The sequence below is a fragment of the Acanthisitta chloris genome, unplaced genomic scaffold (assembly GCF_000695815.1).
Source record: "Acanthisitta chloris isolate BGI_N310 unplaced genomic scaffold, ASM69581v1 scaffold41759, whole genome shotgun sequence".
Taxonomy (NCBI): Eukaryota; Metazoa; Chordata; class Aves; order Passeriformes; family Acanthisittidae; genus Acanthisitta; species Acanthisitta chloris.
Window position 1 is genome coordinate 1 of NW_008690447.1, and position 22465 is coordinate 22465.

A 22465-nucleotide genomic window follows, 5' to 3' on the forward strand; every position below is an offset into this window, starting at 1 on the left:
GTTTTTGATTCTCTCAGCTTGAAGAGTATAAGAGTTGCAATCTGGGCCAAACATTTTCCTTTCTGGCTGTCTCATTCTGGTTTGCTGCATTTATGTTCAGGAGTCATGTTAATTTTTATATACCATCCCATCATCCTAGATGATCACAAAACTTTCAACTAACAAAAATCAGGCACTGGCATCCACTCACAACAAAATCCTGGCTCAGCAGAAGGCCTCTGCACACAGCCCTGGGGACCCCACCATGGGACAAAGTTCTCCCTCCAGCAGAGCCACAAAAGGCTTTGAGCTCAGCCTCCGAAACTGCAAAGCACTCGTTTTGTTGTCCATGGATAATGCTTTAATCCGCCGGGTGAAAGCTGGATGTTGCTCTCTTTTATTCTGGCCATACACAATTGCAACGCTCAAAAAGAAAAGCCCCTCGCCCTCCCATGCCCGCTGCTCCTCCGAACTGCTGACGCCTGGATGGGCAGCTCCAAGGCGGGGCCATTGGGATTTATTTAGATCACTGCTGCAGATGATGCCTTTAGTGCCACAAACCGCCCTGGAGACAAGTCCTAATCGTCTGGGGGGGTGATTATGTTCAGTTCTTCCTCCCCAAACCCCCCAGACATAATTCAGATCCAAACTGGAGAGACAGGCAGGCACACAAGAGGGGAACCCGGCACCGCACAGCCCCTCCGAAGCCATGTACAGGAGCAGCTTCCTCCGCGAGGTACGCAAGGAGAAGTACGAGCGGTCGGATGCCTACGATGAGCTGCGAGGCTCCCCCGAGTTTGACAGTTTGGCCCAAGCCCGGGGCCTGGAGAACCTGCAGGAGCTCAACGAGCGCTTCGCCAGCTACATCAACCGGGCCCGCGTGCTGGAGCAGCGCAACACCATCCTGCGCAAGCAGCTGGAGACCTTCCAGCGCATGGATGAGCTGGTGGGCTTGGATGAAGCCTTTGCCGGCCAGATCGAGTTCAACCGGCAGCGGATGCGGGAGCTGGCGTCCGACCGAGCCAAGCTGGAGCGCGAGGAGAAGGATGCTCAACGCATGCTCGATGAGTACCGCAACAAGTAAGGCTTGCCATCAGTGGAAGATGGGTGGGAGAATTTCTGTAGTTAATCTTTGCCTCTTGTGCACGGGTGATGCCTCTCCATGTGTATCAGACAGGGATGGCATGAAAGCCCAGAGTGAAAAGTAAGATGTCAGGACTTAGGGTGCTCTGGCTCTGCGTTTTCGTGGTCTCACTGCTGTTAGATGGGTAATCGCCCTCTCCATTCCGTGGCAGCAGGTCCTCACCGTGGCACACAGTGGTTTCTATTGTTCACTAGCTTTAGGAGAATTGTGCTCTGACCATAAAGCAAGTCTTGTGTCTGAGCAGCACAGAGTTACATGACACCAAACACCACCTGAAATGTGCAGAACATCTCTGAGAAACTTATTTACAGGCATTATGAGACATTTGGGCCTGGTTGTGCCAACCACTACAGGTGTGAGATCAAAAAGAAGATAAACATTTTCCTAGTATGTGAAATTTACCCTCCTCTTCTGCCTTACATCCTACTATTTCCATCTCATGCTACTGAAGCAATAGCTGTAAGAACAGACTTTTCTTAACTTCACCCCTTTAATCTCAGTGGCATAATAAACCAAAAAGCAGAAGCCTTGGGGCCTGAGGCAGATGAGTGCCTCCATAGACATCTAGACCCTCTCCTTCAGCAGCAGGCAGTTTTGGCCACATGGCTTAATTAGCTAAATGAGAGTTGGTGAGTATTGCTCATAAAAGGGCTGCTCACAGAACAGAAGGGTCTAATCCTCCTGTTACTTATTGGTCAGGTGTTTTTTACCCCCAAAATGTCTATGTGACTAGTTTGCCCATGAATGTTTGGCACTCAGTTCAGCATGCTGGTACACGAACAGCCCATGGGGGCTGTGAGCTACAGCACAGCTATAGAAAAGCCAAGCCCTGATCCTTCTTTCTCATCTGACAGCAGAGAATAGCCCAAACAGGTGCACTAAGGATTCTTGCTGCCAATGGTCAGAGGTCCACGATGCCCTGACTCAGAGCCAGTGAGTAATAAGCACCTGATTAGGCACCTTTGTGTTCCAATATTTATGATTAGGAAATTCAGCTATGAGCCAATGCTATAATTTATCTGTCATCTCTGGTACTTGCAAATATATTTTTATTATGTGGTGTCCATGAGATTTTTACTAAACTTGGTACTTAATTGTCTTGCTGCATGTGTAGGACTAATGATGTGATAGGAGGATAATTTACTTTTATTAGAGCTGCTTTATGCAAGCTGTAAGTAGGTAGAGAAGAATACAGGACATCGAAAATCCAGCTTGAGGGAAAGAACCAGAGAAGGGATGTGCTTTTACAAAGTAAGATTTAGGAACTTTTATAGGGGTAGTTAGCAACTTCCTAGAAGAAATGGATGTTGCTTTGTTGTACAATCCTGGGATGTTCATTCAGCAGCTGGAAACAAAAGTAAAAAGGAAACTTTGACCATCCAAGCCAAAAATCACAATTTAAATTAAAGATACACAGTGTCATTACAATGGAAATGCAGTGGCTGCTTTTAAACTGTCTTTGGTTTACATCAGGAAGTGAATTTTGAGTTTATTTTTTTCTCTTGGGAGCTGCTGAATTTGACTAGAAGACAGACATGAAAGTTTCTTCAGTGTCTGAAAAAAGTGGTTAGTTTTTGAGTTGCAGGTGTTAAAACAAGACCAGTGATCTGGCACTGTGTACTTTGCCACTCTGATGGCTCTGATTTCAGCTACTTAAAATTATAAATAAAGCTCTCTAAACAAAACATGTGGGAATAATCTTCCATGCCATTCCATAATGTTTGTGGTGTCTGCTAACACCAGAAACATTCCTGTGCTGAAGACCTACTGTCCTCTCTGGGTCTGCCCTCAGCTGACAACAGGCAGTGTGGGTTTCTTGCTTCATTTTGAACCATAAAACCTCTACTTTTGGCATGGTGGGATTAAGAAAATCTCTTAGAGTGGAGCACTGGGAATCAATGAATTGACAAATGTCTCTGTCCTTCACTAATGCAAAGGATTTTAGCTCTTGCAACCTATTCTTTCATTCACCTTCACAATTTGGGAAATAGATTAATATCTATAAACAAACCATTTAAAGCTATATTTACAAACATGGACCTTTTAAAGCTACATTTATATAAACAGAGCCTTTAATGCTACATTTAAACACAGTAGGGCCTGAGACTACTGGGTCTGTCCAATTAAGTGTGCATGAAGCATTAAAAAATATATCTTCAGTTAAAATTTATTTTTAAATCCTCTGTAGTCACATTCATAGCTTTTCACATTAACATGAATAATTCAGACTCTGTACCAGGGGAGAATTCTTTCTCTTGAAGTTGCAAAAAAAAAACCCCAAACAAACCACTGCAAGGAATTATTTGGATGCATCTCATAAAAAATCTAATTATGCTAATTTTATTGACCATTGTTGTTATAGCAGCATTGCTTCTGGCTGTGAGAAAGGACCATATTTCTCTCTCTCCATGATATTAGGAAAGATGCTCAAATCCAGATTTTTGTGGCCTTGACTGAACAGTATTAATTAAAATTAAAAGTTTTGCTAATCAATTGTTTCATTTAAAAGTCATACACTGCTAATCTTGTGGGTTTTGCACATGCAGAACGATTCCCTGGATGTCACTAGACACAGGATTTGGCACAGGGTTCTCCAAGCTGTGCTGTGTGATGATGCTCTGATGAGCTGACACCCTCTGTGGCCACAGTGGAGACACAACACCTGAGAGAAAACAAAAACAAGTGGGAAAGCCTGATAGCTGCTATATGGAGACTCCACTGGCAGAGCTGCCTTCCAGCCTTGTCTGCAGGGATTGTCTCTGTGCTGATGCTGCTTCTCTTGAGATGGGGCTCAACAGAGACGCACCATTTTTCTCTTCATGTCAAAAGCTTAGGTTTGACACCAAATTGAGTGTCCTTTGACTGGCTGGGATGGTTTGTAACTCTTTTCTTGTTGGAATGGAGTAAGCCCTTGCACTGCAGCAGATGCAAGGTCCAGAAAAAGAGGTGACAGAAACCTTTAAACCCTTGATCTGCTTTCTTTGAGCCTGGCAGCCCTCTCCACTCTATTTCTTTTTCCCCATGCAAAAACCAATTAACATCCTTTTTTTTAAATTTTTTTCTTAAACAGTCCAAAAAGGTTTGTTGCAGACCTAAAGGTACTTGACTAGGTGAGAGGATTGGTGGCCTTTTTAAAAAAAATGAAGCAAATTAACTTAATGACTCTTAAGCTCCAGAAAGGTCTGAGCAGCTACCATCTAAGAAAAACCCTTTTAAACATGTCCAGATAATTACATGAACATCGAAATTAGCTTTGAAGCATAATGTGCCTTTGATTTATCAGCCATTGTACTTAACACAGGTAGGTTTCAGCAAGCACTGTGAGGTCTCCAAAGCATTTCAAAGAGGTTCTAAGCCCTTTCACACTGAACTTCTGGAGTAGATTGAACATCACTTAAAACCAATCCTCCTTCAAAGGATAATCACACAATACTAACTCTCAAGGCCACCAGGTGTTTTTGTAGCTCTGTGGCAGAACAGGTATTTGGGTTACTTGAGAGTTAAGGAAAACATAGCTGAATATTTTAGTCATTGAAAGAATTTTTGAGTGAGGATCTAGCAATGAGGCAGATCTGGGCAGGTGTGAATGATGCTAACGTCAGGTTTAGACCCTGACTCCATTGGATGGTTGTGTTTTACTGGGAGTGTAAAACCAGCCTTTTATTGTCACTGTGTATTTGATTTTCACAAGCTGCCATGATCTGCTTCATTCTTGCTCAGTTGTCAGAAGGTATGGAAGTTAGCAAAGTGTTCACTGTCAACTGCACACAAATATTTTATAAGACAGGGAGAAATATGTTTGGAGGTGAGCTGCTTAGTAAACAACAGAAACAAGGGCAGTCTCACTTTTGAAGCTGAATATTTTAGTTGCATCCTTGGAAGTGAACCTTGTTATTAACACTATTTGGCAAAAAAAGACACGGTTTTAGTTTTAGTTTTATCAGCAATTTGTTGGTGCGATAATGAAATAAAACCTCAGCATTTTCATTTGTTTCTTTGCTGTTCATGGTAAGAATTGAAAACAGACCAATGACCAACCATGCTAATATTATGGGATTTCAGAAGAAGGAAAAGTTGGGAAACCAGAGCACCAAGTCCATTTCTTTGTTCTGCCAGGTTCTTCCAGGTCCTGTCAGTTCATGAGTGACACCATCCCTTCAGCTTTCCAATACATGTTGAAAGAGATAAGAATAACATTAATTGTTTATCCTCCAGGAGAGGATAAAGAAAAGAAAGACCTGAAGTTGGCACAATCATTATGACTTGATCCTTGATCTGTTCAGTCCTGGAACTGTCAAGTTCCCTGTTGACTGGAGCAAGTGCCGTAGCACATCTGAGCTGAACTGATGATTTCAGAAGACAGACAAGGGCTTGTGTTGCATTCTGAATTTCAGCCAGGGTTCTTGCTTGTGTTGATGTCCACTGCTTGTACTGCAAATGAAGGACAGTCACCACCAGAGCTAACTTGTCATAAACCATGAGGGTTTCTTGTAGAAAGTAAGAAAATGACAGCTATCTCTGTATGTCTATTATTTTAGGGAAAGTAAAGGGATAAACAGGAATGCACTGTATTACTGTACTTTGGCACTGACAGCTTTTGGAGTTTGATGAGCCACTTATTCAGTACTGATGGTAAAGTCTCCTTGGCTTGTACTATTAAGATGCTTCTGGCTCGTTGGTTTTTGGGGAGCTTTTGTTGGATTGTTTTTCATCAGATTCTCATTAAACCACATCTACTATTAAACATTTTATGTAGTTTATTTAGGGAAGGAAATAATAATTAACAATTAGGAAGTTTTGTACTCTGTGGCCAAAAGGAATTTTCTGGAAGATAATTCTATCTAACATACAAATGTAGAGCACATATTCTTAAAGAATATGTGCTTTTCCCTCAAACTGGAGGTAAACACAATATACATCCATTGTTCACTTAGCACAGGAACAGGCACATTATGCATTTGTGGACATTTTATAAATGCATAAGAATAGTTGGATAAATGCAGTCCTTACTAAGGCTCATGTGTGGTTTTGACTAAGCTAAAATACTAATTGCCATTAAAGCAGATGCAATGCTTGATACAGCAATGCATCCTAATGCAGCATTATTCCTTCACAGTCCATATGTAAAATTGCAACCTTTGTGTTTACTATGTCTGTCATGAAAATGTTTATTGAACAACAGCAGGTAGAACAGAAAACCAAGGACGAGGTAATTAAAATCTAATGTGCCAATGTAGCAAATCCTTATGTAGTAACTACTGATGAATGGCTGTCAATATAGTGCAATGCCAATCAAATATACTTTTATTGTAAATTATCTGGTTTTGGGCTTTCTGTAAAATAGTGATAGCAAATATGTGGCATTTCATTGTACTCTGTTACATAAGTTGAAGACAAGAAGTTAGTCAATTATGAAATTACTCGGGGCATCTGAGACCAAAAAACAGCAAATGCTAATGCATAAATAAATCTTTTGGGCCCTTTCAAGATTCAGATTCTCCTTTAGTGAGAAGCATATCTTGTGCATGATAGTGCAGTCGAATATGCAGTTTGCAGAAGGATGAAACACTAAACTTTATCTCCTTTTCTCTATTTGCAGGTATAGAAACGAACGTGAATATCAGCAGAGGCTAAAAGAAACCCTTGAGCGCCTTAATAAGGTAAGCCTGGGGAAATGGCAGAGGAAAGGTCTTTAGAATTCTTTTCCTTTAGTGTCATTTATTACAGCAAGTAGCTTTGAAGAAGCAGTAGGAAAATAAAATGCCAGAGCAAGCCATTTCTTGTCATGATGCCCTGATGAAAAGTTCTCCTTCTCCTTCATCCCCCTCCCTAAGCCTTGTGCAAGCATCTGAACCTCAGCTTAAGTGTACATGCTGCACAATGTCCTGATCTGCACAGTCCTGCTGATTTTGGTCCTCTAGCATATGCCATCTACTCACTGCCTCAGCTGCACACAGAACTTCATTAACTTTTCAGTGAGACCAAGGTCTGGGAGGGTCTTCTGTGTGACACTCCTTTGAGAGCACCAGTAAATGGCTCCTGCATTCATTTCAGGACCTGTAGCTGGCATAAGTGTTGCAAACTCACATTTGCTGAAGATCTGGAACATGTTTAGGTGCCTTTAATAATTCTTAAATTCTTTTTGCACTCTAACTTGGAAGACGATTTCTCTGTGAATGAATATAGGCAGGAAAAGCCCATTTATTAGTCATACTGTGCAGCCATTACACATATTTAAGAGTTCAAAATGTGACTGGAGAAAACATGCTTGTTGCTTAAAAGCTTTTCCTTTACCTCTTTTAATACAGCTACTATGTTAAAATATAATTAGTGCTCATTTCATGGCATGAAAAAGCACTGATTGAGTCCAGATCTTGAAGTCTGGTTTGCCTCAAAGTTCTCCAGTCCCCTGCTCAGTCCTTCCCAGGACAGACCCTCAACTTCCCATTAGGTTTCCAAATAAAAGACAAGCCATGACCTACCCAATTTGTTCCTTTTATATCAAGCTGCACTTTCTTGAACCAATACCATGATAAAAGATATAAAAATAATAACAATAGCAAAATTAATATATGATATGATTTGATATGATATGGTATGATATGACATAACATAATATGCCTCAGAGAAAAGATATAAATTATCTAACATATTTTGGAAGTTTCCAAACCAGGCCCATGAAACTGAGGAAGCCTGATTCATCCTCTCTTGCTGCTAGCTTTCATCTGATTTAAGAAAGTTGTATTATATCTTTCTTTGCAGACCTTATCCTTCACCTTCTGGGTTGGGAAACCATTATGGGTGGATTAAATGGATGTCATTTTATATTTCCCTACTACAAATAGCAGGAGCTGTTCTGCTTGAGCACGGTCACATCAGTGGTACATGTTTTAGATTTTGGAAAAAAAGGTGTCTTTCAGCATTTTTATCTCCAGTGAGCTCCAGATATCCTGCATCAGTGCTACTTTCCTGTGTGCTAGCAGGGCTCTTGGACACCCTGCAAGCTCTTAAAAGATATTTGTGGAGGCAAATCTCTTGTAAGGGCTTGTTGGAACTGGTGGGTCCATCCTCACACTTTCTTTCAGCCAATCTGTGGCTAAAGAAAAGTGAATTGATTCAACAGCCCAGACACAGCTCCCAAAATCTTGAGCCACAAGTGTGGTTTTCATCCCAGGTTGCCCCTTGGCTGTCTCTGGCTACTCCTGTTGCACTGGGGAGCCAAGTGGTGGAGGGAATACAGCTGGTTTTCTGTACAGTGCCCAAAATGTAGCCAGAAACCTGCACGTGCAGGTGTAAACTTGTGCCTTTTCTGACAGATGTAGAATCAGTTTGGAAAAACAGCAAACACTGGTTCTGGAGAGAGCTAAGGGATTTCTCTTCCACGGTAGATGAAAATGCTGCTTCAGCACAGGGATCAGCATTCTGGAATCAGCACCTAAAGCAGAATGGTTTTTCAGAAGCTGAGTGGATAGCAAATACTGCAAAGTTCAGAAGAAAATGTGTAGGCACTGCACTGTTCTGATAGGCAGCTTCATCGATGAAGCTGATTTCTATGAGAGCAGGGGAAAAAACAGAATTGTTTTTCCTCTTTGAAGAAATATTTGGAAAGTCAAACACTACTTTTGTTTATAACATGCAGAAATACTTGCTTATCCATATTATCTAGGGGCCTGGAGGCTTTTTTTGGCTCTCCCCCAAGCCTCCCAACATGGCCATTGTCCTGCTGATCTTCCTCTCAATAGGAAGGCAGAGGAGTGCAGAAAAGCAGTGAGCATTCCTGATAGCTGGCTCCGAATGCGCTGGTCTGGATGTGTCTGAATCAGCTGCTGGCTCACAAAGAAGAGCCTGCTAGAGAGGTCTCTGCCTGGGAGGCTCAGCAGCATAATGAGATAGCTAACATCTACACATTTTTGGAATAGTGCTTGCTGGGCACGTGCAAAAAGAAAAATCCCATTCCATCAGTCATATGCTGCACCCATAGATTTCAGTGGTTTATTTGCAACCCATGATCCCTGCACTGGAGACATTTTTACAGCTGTAATAGCATGCAGGCCATTTCAAAGGACACCTGTAAATCCTTCTTTTTTTAAGAAAACCTTTTTACACTTTGAGTTAAGTGCAGAAATCAAGACTTTCTTGAAACAAATTGCAAACTGGTGGAGGAATTGCAAGTTTTGTAGAGTTGCAAGGAAGATTGAGTAGGCAGCATTCAGGATACTTTCTCAAAAGTGATATTTTACAGTTGTAGTTAATGATAAACCTAACCAAGAAATCATGCATTAAGTAGAAAAATAAAGCTTATTCTTCACAATTACGTGTTTATAAAATATATTGCCAAGTTCGATGGAAATTATTCTATATTCAAGAGTTTGTATTAAATAACATAACATAGCAGAAATCTAAATTAGGCCTTTGAACAGAAATCGAGAGTTCACTGGATTTAAATACTAATGCCACTCATACCTATGTACTGCAAGATCATGATTGCTAGTCATGTGGCTTATCCTCTGAATTAATTGGATATTATAAACTTTGGTCCTCATAAATCCCAATGTATTAGAAACTTGTGCAGCAAGGTGATTTTTATTGGACTTGCTCATCTGTCATCTTTATTTCCAGAAATAGCTCCAAAGTGACAAATGTTTGTGGTATTTGAGAACACACAAATGGAATACAAGTACTTTGGATTTTTATAAGGACTTCTTTACTGGGAGTATTATGAAGGCATCAGGATACCTCAGATCCTGTCATAAATGCTAGAGAAATCAATGACTTTGTCCACTGATATCATTTGTTTAAGACTCATGCACCATTGCAAGCATTTAACATCAAAGGCTGGTATCTTGTAGCACCTACTACTTGGCTCCCAGCATTCATAAAAGCATACGGTAAATATATTTTGCCAGTGCCAAACTGTGTCATAAATTATACTTGTGCAGAACATGATGCATAAGATGCCTCTTCTTTGTTGGTTTCACGGTAGTTTTGTATCTCCTGGTAGGCTTTAATACTCCACACAGGCTGTTCCGTGCCCATGATGACTTGTGTTGTGGCTATATGCTGCTGTTGTTTTTGCCTTCCTGCCATACATACTGACTGTGCACGTGTCTCTGCATTGCAGGAAGCTGACGAAGCACTGCTGTGCAACTTGGAGCTGCAGATTGAGTCCCAGTTCCTGCAAGATGATATTAATGCCACAAAGGACAGATACAAGAAGGTAACTGGCTGAATTTCCCATCTTTCTTTCACTTTTCCCTCTAGAGAAAGGTGTGAAGCCTGACCTTCCCTGTGATCAAATGGTGGCAAATTAAAAGAAATCCTATCTGTGTTTTAGTGGGTACATATAGCGCTATTGATTTTCAGTGGGCACTACAGCTGCAGTGTGAAGGCCAAGCCTAACAGCTGGATGGCTGCAAGCATCCAAACAGACACCATGGGTCAACCCAAAATGCTGTCAGGCTGTCTTTCACAGTAGGAAAGCTATTGCTTTCATCACCCAATTTTCGGGGCCAGGACATCCCAGTTAATCAGCAGACATATGCCTGTGGCATTATGAGTCCACTGCAGCTAACTTTAACTCATGCAGCCCTCTTTTTCCTGGAAGAGCATGAGATCAGGCCACTGTCCCATCTTTGATGCTTTTGAAAGAAGAGACTCACTTTTTGGACCCCATGCAAAGCTATTTGTGGTTGTCATTTTTGAAAATCTCCTGTGAAATGGGAAATCATGGAATCTTGAATTAAGACTATGAACTGTATATTCACTTATCCAAATGCTTGTCATGTACCTTCAGCATAATGAAACTGTTGGCACACATGCACTCAAAATCTGAAACCACATTCCAAAACCAAGTCTGAAAATGAACTGGACTTTCATTTGCTGAAAGATGTAAATATCTAGAAATAAGCCCCAGGAGTGGAGCATGTGGAAGGGAGTATCTTACTATGGATTTTTCTGATTAAAATGTTTTTTATTTCACTACAGAACCTTATGGAAATCCAGACCTATGTCAATGTTTTGCAGCAGATCATCCAGACAACCCCTCGCGTATCCCCTATAACCACTGGCATATGTGAGGCAAGTATTCCTGTCGGTAAATGCATGCTGTTCTAACTAAGAAAGAGATGGAGTTTACTCCTAAAGCATCCCAGATCCTCTAACTCCTACTCCAAGGTTATGTGAAAACTGCCACAACTATGAGTAAGTACTGAATATGAGAGAAAAAGAATAACTGTAGATTTGAAAAGCTGAATTGTTCAGGAAAGAGTTATTGCATTGGCCAGGTGCACTTCAGCACGTGTATTAGCCCCCAAAGCTTCTAGTTCAAAGACAGGTGAAGTAGCTGTGCCTCCTCTCTGAGGAGGAGCTGGCAGGATACATGAGTACTTATAGAGAAAGTAAATCTTATCCTGAAGGGGTGAGATGTGGTGAAAACTTGTGAATCAAATAAATCGATAGAGACTAGATGAAAGCTTGGTGTTTGTCACCAATATGAGTGGCTATGCCAAGGAAATGTATTTAGTTGGAAAAGATGTGAATAGGTATATCTACAGGGTATAAATTCAGTGTGAACTGTACTGTTACAGCCCTGCCATCTGACATCTATATTCTTAAATGCCACAGAAGTTGACTTGAGGTTCAATACCCATCTTTTTTTCTGTCTTTTGTCATTTTCTGTTTGTCTTTGCAGTTTATTTCCAGTAGTGGAATTTCTTTTGGCTCTTTTTAAAAGAGTGAAACATACTGTCCTGTACACACGTTGTTTTCTTCCAACCAGGAAAAAGTGGTAGCAGAGAGGAGGATCCCTGTTCTGCAGAGCCAGTTGGAGGAATACAAGAGCATCCTCTGCCAGCTACAGACACAGAAATACAAGCTGCAGACAGAGGTAATTCCATCACTAGCCATAAATACAACCATGATGCTTATGAACTGCACTTTTTCTGGTAACATGGTAAAACCTAAGTGGCCTTTAACAGGATCTTGTGAACTCAGTTGACTTGGAGGTGTGTTTTCCCCTTAGATTTCCCTCTTTTTCTTCAGGTGTTTCATTCCCATTCTCTCAGTGGTCCATATTGCCAGGTTTAGATGGCATGGGAGGGCTGTAGGTATCATAGGCACAGTGAAGCTGTCTTTGCTTATCAAAGTAGCTGGTGGGAGAAGGTTTCCACAGTGCAACTGGATTTCTACAGGACAGAGTCACCAGCAGGTCATGGATGGAAAAGTCCTCAGGGCTTTTGTGACTATTTGCTGAGCTCCAGCTGGAAATTGTCTCCATGCATAGTGATGGGGGACTTTCAGGGCTCTGCCCAGTCCTTTCTATTACTGCCACATCCAATGCTGAGCTTGCTGAGAGAAGGATTGGGCAGAATTGGTAATCAAAACTGTGATAGCTATTGAGCTATGTTTGGCATCCTGCGTTCATCCCCATCACTACCAAGCACTAAGCCAGCACCTCTCCTGTGCTTGGACGCTGCACAAACCAAACCCATCTGCGTTTTGCCAATTCCTGATTTGCAGAAAATGTCTGGCCAAGACTTTGACTCACTGCTCCTACCCATCTCCCAGTCAAACCTGCCATATCAACCTTCTGTCTCCAGCCTGTGTCTGCAACAAGAATACAGTGCAGGGCCAAGGGTGGCAGGAGATGGAGGAGCAGCTGAAAACTACAGTGGATAGAAAACAGACCTGGGTAGTTGTCAATGGCTCTACCTCTATACAGTTGAATATCTCTTAGCAGATGGGGTGGAGAATGACCACCTTATGCCTGGTAGATACAGCTTCCTTTCTGCCTTGAGTTATTTTCAGGGTAAGAGGAGTGAAATACTTGTATAAAACACTTTTGTGAGGGATTTTGAACTCCTTTGGGCAGCCATAGCAGCAGCTTATAACTTCCTGAGCCTAACTTCTTTCACTGGGGTTGGCGGGGATGGTGCTATCCCCAAGTCTTTCCCTTGGTCTCTTTCTCATGTCTGATGCTCTTGTGGAAAGGACACATGCACTCTCAAATGGGCAAGAATCAGTATAGGAATAAGTGAGATAATGAGTCAATATAGAGAAAAACGGGAGAAAATCAGCCTTCTGCTGTCATATGGAGAGAGACCGTGGGGAATTAATCATGCTGCTTTCAAAATCAAATTCTTACATCCCATAGAAAGAATTTGTTAATTCATTCATTCTTGTGCCTTGAGATTAAAAGAGTGAAACAGCTTTATGAGTGGAGGTCAGTGACACGGTTGCTTGTGATGGTGAAAGCTGAATCTGATGACTGAGGTGTCATCAAGCTCCTTTGCTTTTCTGTTTCTGGACCTGATAGCTGTTACCGAGAGGTCATGGACCCCACCTTGTGACCACTGAACAGTGGAGAGTCTCAGTCCACTCGTACACTGCAGTGTAACCAAACTAATGCCAAGGGACCTGTCTCCTAAATCTAGGCTTTTAAAAGGTTTTTGAAAATCTCGCCTGAAGCATATAGAAATAAATCAATTATTAAAGAATCCATTAGTCACTTACTGCCCCATTAGCTTTTTGTGAGTTCATCTCTTTAAAAGCTCTTCGAAAGGTGGAAAAAAACCCCACCCAAGTGATAAAGGAACTATAATAAATAGCTGAAAATTGCAGAAGAAAGAGCAGAATTTACAGCCTGAAATATCCTGCTTGTAACTCGTGCCCCTTGTTTTTGGAAGGCGCCTATCGCCACCTCCTGGTTGATGTGCTCGTTGGTTTGATCGCTGCAGTAAACCCGAGGAATTGAATTCAAAAAGAGACCATTTTATTTAAAATAAGACCCTTGGTCTTATTTGCTTGGTCTGTGGACGCAGAGAAAGAAGAACACGTTTTTCTTGGGCACATCTTCCCAGTTAAGCACTTTTGCTGTCCTTGTATTTCACTCTGCCGAGGCAGGACACAGTGAGATGCAGGTGGCACAGTGAGGCATCAGCCAACCTCATGTCCTTGGGAAGGAGACATCACACAGCAGTTCTCCTGGTTCATGCTGGTCTGGTCATGATCACTGCAGAACTGAAGCCTTGTGACAGAAAAGGAGGCAGTGGGAGGAGTTATGAATTTGAGTAACCGAACAAATGTAAAATTGCTGCTGTGTTTCAGCACTGCAGCCTCACATGTTGTAATAAAACATGACCTGCTTCTAATTACCTTAAAATATGGGGATGGTGAATGTTTCAAAGCTGCTTCTTTCACCCACGAATTTTCTTTACCAGACAACCATGCTGGAGCAAGCAATTAAAAACACCCAGGAGAGTTATGATGATGAAATTCAGCTTTACAATGAGCAGATTGAAAACCTTAGGAAGGGGATAGAGGAGGCTGAGAGGATCTTGGAGAAGTACACAACTGACTGCCGCCAACTGGTGATCTACCAGCAGTCCCTGGAGAATGAGCTGGAACGGTACAAACGGATCATTGAGAATGAGGACAGTCGGTAAGGCTGTTTTTCTGGACACTCCTAAAGGGGCCAGTGATTTCTTTCATCTTGTTTGGAAAATGTATGTTTAAGGACATTTGATTCACCCAAAGCTATGTCCTTTTCACACCTTTGGCTGGTGTAGATATCCAGGGACAGAAATCTAAACAGATGCAAAATCTGGTCAAGGCTCTGCCAAGGAAAGGGTCAGAACCATTTTGAGGTTCTCCTGCCCATACAGTCTCCTTTCCATATGCTGTTCTGGCATCACTGCACAGAGGTCAGAAGCACACAAAAGCAAATTGAACAACCTCCCCCTAGCCCAGGTGTTGGTGATACTTGCTGTGGGCATTACAGGCAGGTTGATTTTGGAGGGTGCAGGCTGGGCAAATGTCCTGTAAAGCAAAGCTCTCTTCACAGAAAAGCCATGCTTCAGGCGAGGGGGAAAAAGAGGAGAATGCAAGAAATTGATGGGGATTTGGGTTGTGTTTAAAGCTTCGGAGGAGAACTGGCTCCCTCTAACGTCTGCTACAGATGAGAAAAGGAGCTGAGCTTTCACAGCAGCAGGGCCAGAGCCCTGAGTGCCCAAACCATGCTCTGGGTTGTCCAGAAGATGCAGGGGAGGGACACTGTGTCCCACATGTTGGAAACACGTCCACTGTCCATTTTCAGGGCCTCATTTTGGACACTGAGTTTTGGTTAGAAGTGTTTCAACAGGGTAATTCTCAGTGTCAAAATATCTTAAATTCTGGCAGAGCTAACTGGAAAGGCCATAGGTACAGTAAGTGGTTTGCAATAGTCCAGATTCTCCATTTTAATTTTTAACCCTTAATACTACTGAAACCTTGCTTTCCAAGGAAGACTGTTTGTCTCAAGTCAGGCATATGCAGGTCACTATGTAAGGGCTACCAAATTTCATATTTTGCCATGTAAAAATGAATTTACAGCTCTTGTTAACCTCTGGTAGACTGACTGTTTGCCCATCTAAAATCTATCCACCTTTTCAAAGTGCCATGCTAAATTACAAATCTGTTGCTATGGGTTGTAATTACTGGCATACCCTACCTAATAGAGCATCCCATATCTCCTGCTGGTGGAAACCAATCTCATTCCTGTGAAGGTGCTGTGGCTGTGTTGATTTTCCTCAGGCAAGAAATGGATTCCTGTCATTCTTTTTGACTTCTCAACAGAGTGAAATACATTTATTTAACCTCTGTTTAATTTTGCCCAATTTCACTTGCTTTCACTGGAAATAGAAGAAAGTTATTAGAGTGCATCCAAAGGAGGTAAAGGGCTTTAAGGGGAAACCATATGAGGAGCAGCTGAGGTCACTTGATCTCTTCAGCCTGGAGAAAAGGATTCTGAGGGAAGACCTCATCACTCTATACAACTTCCTCACAAAAGGAAGTGAAGGGGCAAGCACTGACCTCTTCTCTCTGGCAACCAGTGACAGGACCTGAGGGAATGGTCTGAAGTTGTGCCAGGGGAGGTTTAGGCTAGGTATTAGAAAATGGTTCTTCACCCAGAGTGTGGTTGGGCACTGGAAGAGGCTCCCCAGGGAAGTTGCCACAGCATCAAGCCTGACAGAGATAAAGAAGCATTTGGAGAATGCTCTCAGGCACATGGTGTGATTATTTGGGATGTCCTGTGCAGGGCCAAGAGTTGGACTAGATGATCCTCAAGGATCCCTTCCAGCTCTGGTCATACTGTGATTCTGTGAAATGATGGAGAGATCTGATTAATGTGTGTCTTCTCTGCAGGTTAAACTCTGCTATCGCAGGAACTCCAGTCACACTCTTCACTCAGATCTACAGACCTGTCCAGCCTCAAGCTGCAAGAGGAAGAGGTAAACCTGTGATGTGTCTTTCTGTGCCTGTCAAGAGCAGCATCATTGTATTTTAAGCTGTTTGTCCATTTCTCTTCCATACAACCACCAGCTATGACAGCCTGACTCCAGGCTTGCTAAGTAAATGCAACAATTTTAGCTTACCTCAGCTGGCTTTGGGACAAGCTGTCAAAGGCCAAAACCACAAGCAAAAGTGTTTCTTTGCTAATTTCTGCAATTTAGTACTAAGGCAAATCAGTAGAGTAAAGTCAAAAGGCACCTGAAACTATAGAAAGAGCTGCAGATTGTGCTGACTTATTTGTTTGTCAGCACTTTGATGATGTATAAAAAGCACCAAGACACATTGAGTGCCACAGGCAGGCAGAGGACACTTTTTGGGGCTATTTTCTCCTGACTGGTATTTCATCTGGGTTGTATGATTGCTTGTTAGAATTAGAATGCTTGTGAACCCAGTGACAAGGAAATGGCCTGGACTCAAAGAGCAGGGCTGCCCTTAACAAAGAGGGGAATCAGTTAACAGAAATGTGCAGTAGGTATTAACATGTGGGACGACTTAAATCCAAGGCTCAGCAGGATTTTACTGATAACAAACTGCCAAGAGAATGGAGAAATCCATCAAATGAGGGATTTTTAGAGAGCAGCTGTAATTATTTTAACTGTGAACTGTAGCAGTTTTATATGAAATGGGTCCATAATGCCTGAGGTCAAATCCTCAGCAGTTGCAAAAGACTACTGTCCTGCAAAGTGTTGTTATATACCTGCTGAGGATTTGACTCATCTCTAGCCACACCTCTGCTTTCTCCTGCATGTTGAGTAGGGCATTTCTTGTGCATTACTGTACCTGTGACATGGGACAAAACAGCTGCCTTGAGGAAAGCAGGACTGTCCCTGTGTTCCTGTAATTTCCAGTACCAACCTCTGTCTTCTCTGATCTAGCTGCTTGTGCCATGAAAATCAGTAGTCTGCCTATGCTCCTGCTGCTGAGCTTCCATGTTGCTCCCAGGAGATCAGAACCAGGCTGTGGACAAGGGTGTCCCCAGAGCTCAGTGTCTGGGTGATGCCAAAGTGTTGCTCTGCAACACTGCGCCATGGCCAGGTGGCTGCTCAGCTCTCTGCCCACCAGCCACTGGCTGCTTCCTCCTGATGTGCCTCTCAGCATCTGCCCATACCCCAAACTGCCATGAGTGGAGGTAAATAGCTTCATTTTAGCCCCTCTGGGACAAAAAGTCTCTCCACCTGCAACAGTGAGGGCAAGAGGCAGCTCTAGCATTTGCAGCATCTGTCTTCAAGCTCTGTTTGTTGTTTGCTTTGTTTTGATTTGTTCCATAGATATCACCCAGGCCGTGCAAGACATTGCCAGTGTAAAGCCCAGACAAAAAGCTTTGACAAAGAAAATTGCAAGGAAAAAGGAGCTGATGTCAAAAGACATAACCGACAGTCACTCACCTGAAAGAATGTACGAAAGAACTCTGGAAGGTTATGACCAAGATCAGATGGAGTTTAGGCACGAAGGCTCAGTCAGGTGTGAACCTGGGCAGGAAGAGTTAGAATTTGATAAAAAAGAAATGGGCCCAGAGGACGTACCTGATGGAGCCCAGATAAGTAAAGCCTTTGATAAATTGTGTAACATTGTGAGGGAGAAAATAAGAGTCCACAAGAGACCAGAGGCTAAACCGGACACCCATCCCAAAGGGCGTTATGTGCTGGTGACAGGGGAGGAAGGCTATGAAGAACCTTGCATCTTAGCCCCTTCTATCCCAGCTGGGGGAGGGATCACAGTTTCCACTGGTAATGGGAAGGTGATGAACGGTGGTGAGGTGGAGCCCATACCGGAGCTGCCAGAACCCGCTGAACCATTCGAAAAAGAGAAACGGGATATCTGTGAAAGGAGAGAAGCACTTGAACTCCCAGATAAACAGAGAGAGGAAGAGAAAGAAGACATGCTTGAATGGGGCAAAAAAACAAGAGGAAAAATCGAACAAATCACAAAATATCCGGACATCTCTGAGCCTGAGACAGTTCCTTCCCCCAGTCTGATAAGCCCAACTGAGCCAGGACTCCTTCGAGAGACAGCATATGAGCGAGAAGATAAGCAGGGCCTGTTGTTCAGGGAAGCAGCCTTGCCTGGCTCTATGAGTTATGAGAAGGTGGAGGTGGTGGAGTCCATTGAGAAGTTCTCAGACGACAGAATCCAGACATATGAAGAGACAGCGATGATTGTGGAGACAATGATAGAGAAGACAAGCAAGAAGAAACCAAGTGACAAAGGCTCTTAAGTGATACACCCCCCCCTCTTAATAGTAAACTTGTCTGACATAGTTATTAAATGACTGGGTTTTTTTCCTGACCGAATGATACAGTAGTGAGATTTTTGCTGTTTGGTATGGAACAGATTGAAACCGTGATGGCAATTCTGTCTGATGTAGGCTCACCTTTGGTGCAATGACCATTAGCACACTCCAGGGCACATCCTATGCAACTGATTTTCATGATTAGGACACATTGAAAGTAATTCTTATGACAGAGCTGCCTGGCTTTCCACAGTATCCGGGACAAATTTGAGTATTCCTCTACTGCTCCCATAACTACCGTACGATACCCCATCTCTGAGACAGCTGCAAATGTTAACTTGTGACATCTGGTTCATTTAATAAAGGTTTTGCCTTCTACCGAAGATACCCACTGTGGGTTTGTGTTGCCTTGACCAATAACTGATAGTCCCTACTAGTAAATGTCACCTGACTTGCGTGCAGGAGATTTTCCAGGGGAAGGGCTGGATACCTTTTAAATAACTTATTCCAAATCACTCTCATTGGCAGTCTTTAAATAGCAATGAGCTTGGAAGACCTTTCTTTTTGGATCTAAAGACAACCCTTTGTATTTGAAGTAAACTCTTACTGCAGATCTTCTCAGAATAAAACCTGAAATTTCACCAAAGTGGGAGATAACCCTTGTAAAAACTACTAAAGGCATTGTTTGTCTATCGCCAACACAACTAAGGTGTTTACAAATGTCAACGAGCTTTTGAGTGGACTGCAGCCAAAGACTCTGTGTTTTGGTATTTTTCTTGGACTGTAGCACTTAATACTGTATGGGATCCTGTCACAGCCCAGTCACTTGCAGTCCCATGGAGCTCCACAAGATTACTGGAATAAGCAGTACCTTCCCACCTAGGGGAAGCAAAAAAAAAAAACCCCAACACTTGCAACAGCCTCTTGAAGCTTCCAGAAACCTTCGACTCAGGAAAAGGAAAAAAAAAGGAAAAAAAAGAAAAAAACCTAAAAAAAAAAACCACCACAAAAGGGGGAAAGGAAGTCTTTCACTTGTGTGTGTGCAAATACTGAGCTCTACTTAAAGTGCTGGTGCACCATTTAGGCCTCAGCTTGACTCCAGGCACACAAAAGCTTGGTACTTATTGAAGTGCTTTACTAGGTTAGTCTCTATATCTTCCATCTCCCATCCCATCCCAGTTCTCAAAGTTTTTGCGGCTTTCAGCATTGCTGTGCCTTTTCCTTCTGGCTGATAATTCTTGTCAGCTGTGAAGGAGGGAGGTTAAAACCTATCTGAACTGATGAGCCTGGGCTTCAGGAATTCCTTCTCACAGCACCCAAGACTTTCCTTCAATAGTGTGTTGGTTTGTTGTTTTTTTTTCCCTTTCATTCATGAGTTTCAGTACAGGTGAAGCATCTGATCTACTGTGACTGTTAATGTCTGGTAAAATGACACCTTTGACATAGGAACAGGTGACCTTCACAGTCACAATTTTATGCAGGATTTTTTTTCAATGCTGTTTTATTGGAATGCTGTGGGAGTTTATGCCAGACAGGGCTTACTAGAGTGTGTTGCTGTTCAGTTGAATTTATTAACAGTGAAAATAACTGCAGAGAAGGAATTTATCAATGCATATACAAGCTGTGCTCTGGTGAGCTGGGAGCGACTCCTCAGAATAACTGCAACTGAAAGTAGGGTTTGAGTACTGCAAGGGAACCAGCCGAAAAAACCCCAACCCAACTGCAGCAGTAGGCAGTCTGTTTAATAATTCTGTCACAAAACAGGGTGTAAACAGATTCAGGCAGTACCTAGACAGAATTGGGTATTCTTCTTCCTCTGCCCCCATCTGATTTCACTGCAATATGGTGGACACAGTGTTCAGAACACAGAAAAACCTCAGTCAATGGCAAGGAGGCAACACATCAGGAGAGCCTGGGCTAGGTGTCCAGTGTGTGAATATCTCCACTGCCTTCATCTGTTTTGTGTTGTGGTGTCACTGCTTTGCTGCTGACACAGACCTGGTTTCTGATGCCTGTAACCCTTACTCAGCAGCTGTGCAATGGAAGAACCACTCCCAAAGCAGGTTTGATGGCATCTGTAACTGAGGAAGTCACATACTGCATTGCTTGGGCATCAACCTGAGTGGCAAGACACAAACCTAGCTGGTGCTCAGCTGCACCACAGACACCAGCATCAGCAGAGGTCAAGGACCAGGAAGAGCTAAGAGCTAAATTGTGCAAAAATCTGTGATCTGCCTTCCACGAACATGGGAGTTGCCCAGTATAGGCTGCAGGTGACCGGCATCTTTCTGCATGAAAATTACACAGAAGAACCACTAGTTGTCTCTGATTCATAATGACAGTGCTGAAGGGTATAGTATATCTCATGATTAATGACCTAAACTCTACATTATGTGCAGATCCTCAATGAAGCATTTAAATGCTAAAGTCTAATAGTGAAATACGTGGGAGCATCTATTCAACAGAGACAGGGATGAGACTCAGGTTACTACAGGCACATTCTTGCCTCTGAGGCACCCAGAACTAGTCCAGGAGGTGTCCTGCTGCAGACACGATAAGAAATTATAAAATGAAGTGCACCCTCTGCCATGGGAACATGTGAGCTAAAAATAACCCAAAAAGTATGGGTAGAAAGTAGGGAGTAAGAAGGAAACAGTGTATTTAGTGTGGATCAATGTGCTCCAAACAGCAGAGAAGACGAGGTAAAGCTGCTGTAGCATTTCCTTGGGGCCAGAGCTGCTTATGAACTGCAGTGCAAAACTGTCACTGTTCCTGAGCATCCCCTTCCCAACAAAATTTGGCATTCACATCCCTGCTGCCTCTGCAAAGCTGCCACTGGAGTCAGCAGGTTTGACCCACGTAAGTAATGCCCACAGCTCTTCCCCCAGCCTCTGGCCTCAACCTTCTATGTCCCAGAGTATCACAGAGTTAACGTAAAGCCCCTTACTCTTCATCTTATTGCTACCAACTCTTTTGGAGGATCCTGTTTATTTTCTCTGTATCCAGCATGTGCAGGATACACATTTCTTTACCAGTGTAAAAGCAGAGCAGTAGGAAGTCACCCCACTTACAGCAACATGTAACCTGCCACGTAACTTCAGATACAATGATGATAGGACCTGCCAGTTTACAACATCTCTTTATTTTACTTGTATTATAAAACATCATCACAGGGCTTTAGTTAAACAGTGTTCACCTGTTTTGCAATCATGAGCTTCATTTTTCCCTTTATTATAAATACTAACAAATTAACTTTATTTTCCATCAGCAATACCATAAAAACTCAGTCTAACTGGATATATTTTTCAGTGATCCCCTGAAGCAAAAATCCTGAATACTTTGAAGTAGATCTCTATATTGTATATACATGTAGTTTTATATATACTTATATCAAAACTCACCATTTCTGTATATCTCTCATTATCGTGATCTTTCACTTAATAAATTATGTCAGCATTATGAAAATATGACCAACCATCTAGTTATTTTGCTGCTTTATAAGATATTTAATAATTGAACAGAGAACTGCAAAATTACATGAATGCAATGGAAAGTCATGTACATGTTCATTTAAGAATTCTACATGGACTTTTCTTATTCCAAAACTTTTTCCACATTTTAGAAGTCCTTAAAAAGCTTCCAGTTACCTCTTTCTTTGATCACATATACACAAAAAGTTATGATGTGCATATGTGTATTATATATTGCATACCATATGTAATTTTATATATATTTACAAGCAAATATATGTAACATACTCTGAATATACATATGGCATGTAATAT

The 22465-nt window shown here is 42.3% G+C and overlaps 1 protein-coding gene across 1 annotated transcript; it reads left to right on the forward strand.

The window, feature by feature from the left end:
• Positions 1 to 459: 459 nt before the first annotated feature.
• Positions 460 to 19059, forward strand: BFSP1 (beaded filament structural protein 1, filensin). The gene is made up of 8 exons (XM_009081807.1): positions 460 to 1059; positions 6723 to 6783; positions 10245 to 10340; positions 11108 to 11200; positions 11901 to 12008; positions 14341 to 14561; positions 16304 to 16389; positions 17719 to 19059. The coding sequence occupies exons 1-8, from the start codon at positions 689 to 691 to the stop codon at positions 18663 to 18665; spliced, it is 1983 nt and encodes a 660-aa protein (XP_009080055.1). The 5' UTR covers positions 460 to 688; the 3' UTR covers positions 18666 to 19059.
• The last annotated feature ends 3406 nt before the right edge of the window (positions 19060 to 22465 follow it).

Coding starts and splice junctions, on each gene's coding strand:
- BFSP1 (XM_009081807.1), top strand. CDS start 689: ATGTACAGGAGCAGCTTCCTCCGCGAGGTACGCAAGGAGAAGTACGAG. Junction 11,201..11,900: donor TAACCACTGGCATATGTGAG/GCAAGTATTCCT, acceptor TCTTCCAACCAG/GAAAAAGTGGTAGCAGAGAG. Junction 12,009..14,340: donor AATACAAGCTGCAGACAGAG/GTAATTCCATCA, acceptor TTTCTTTACCAG/ACAACCATGCTGGAGCAAGC.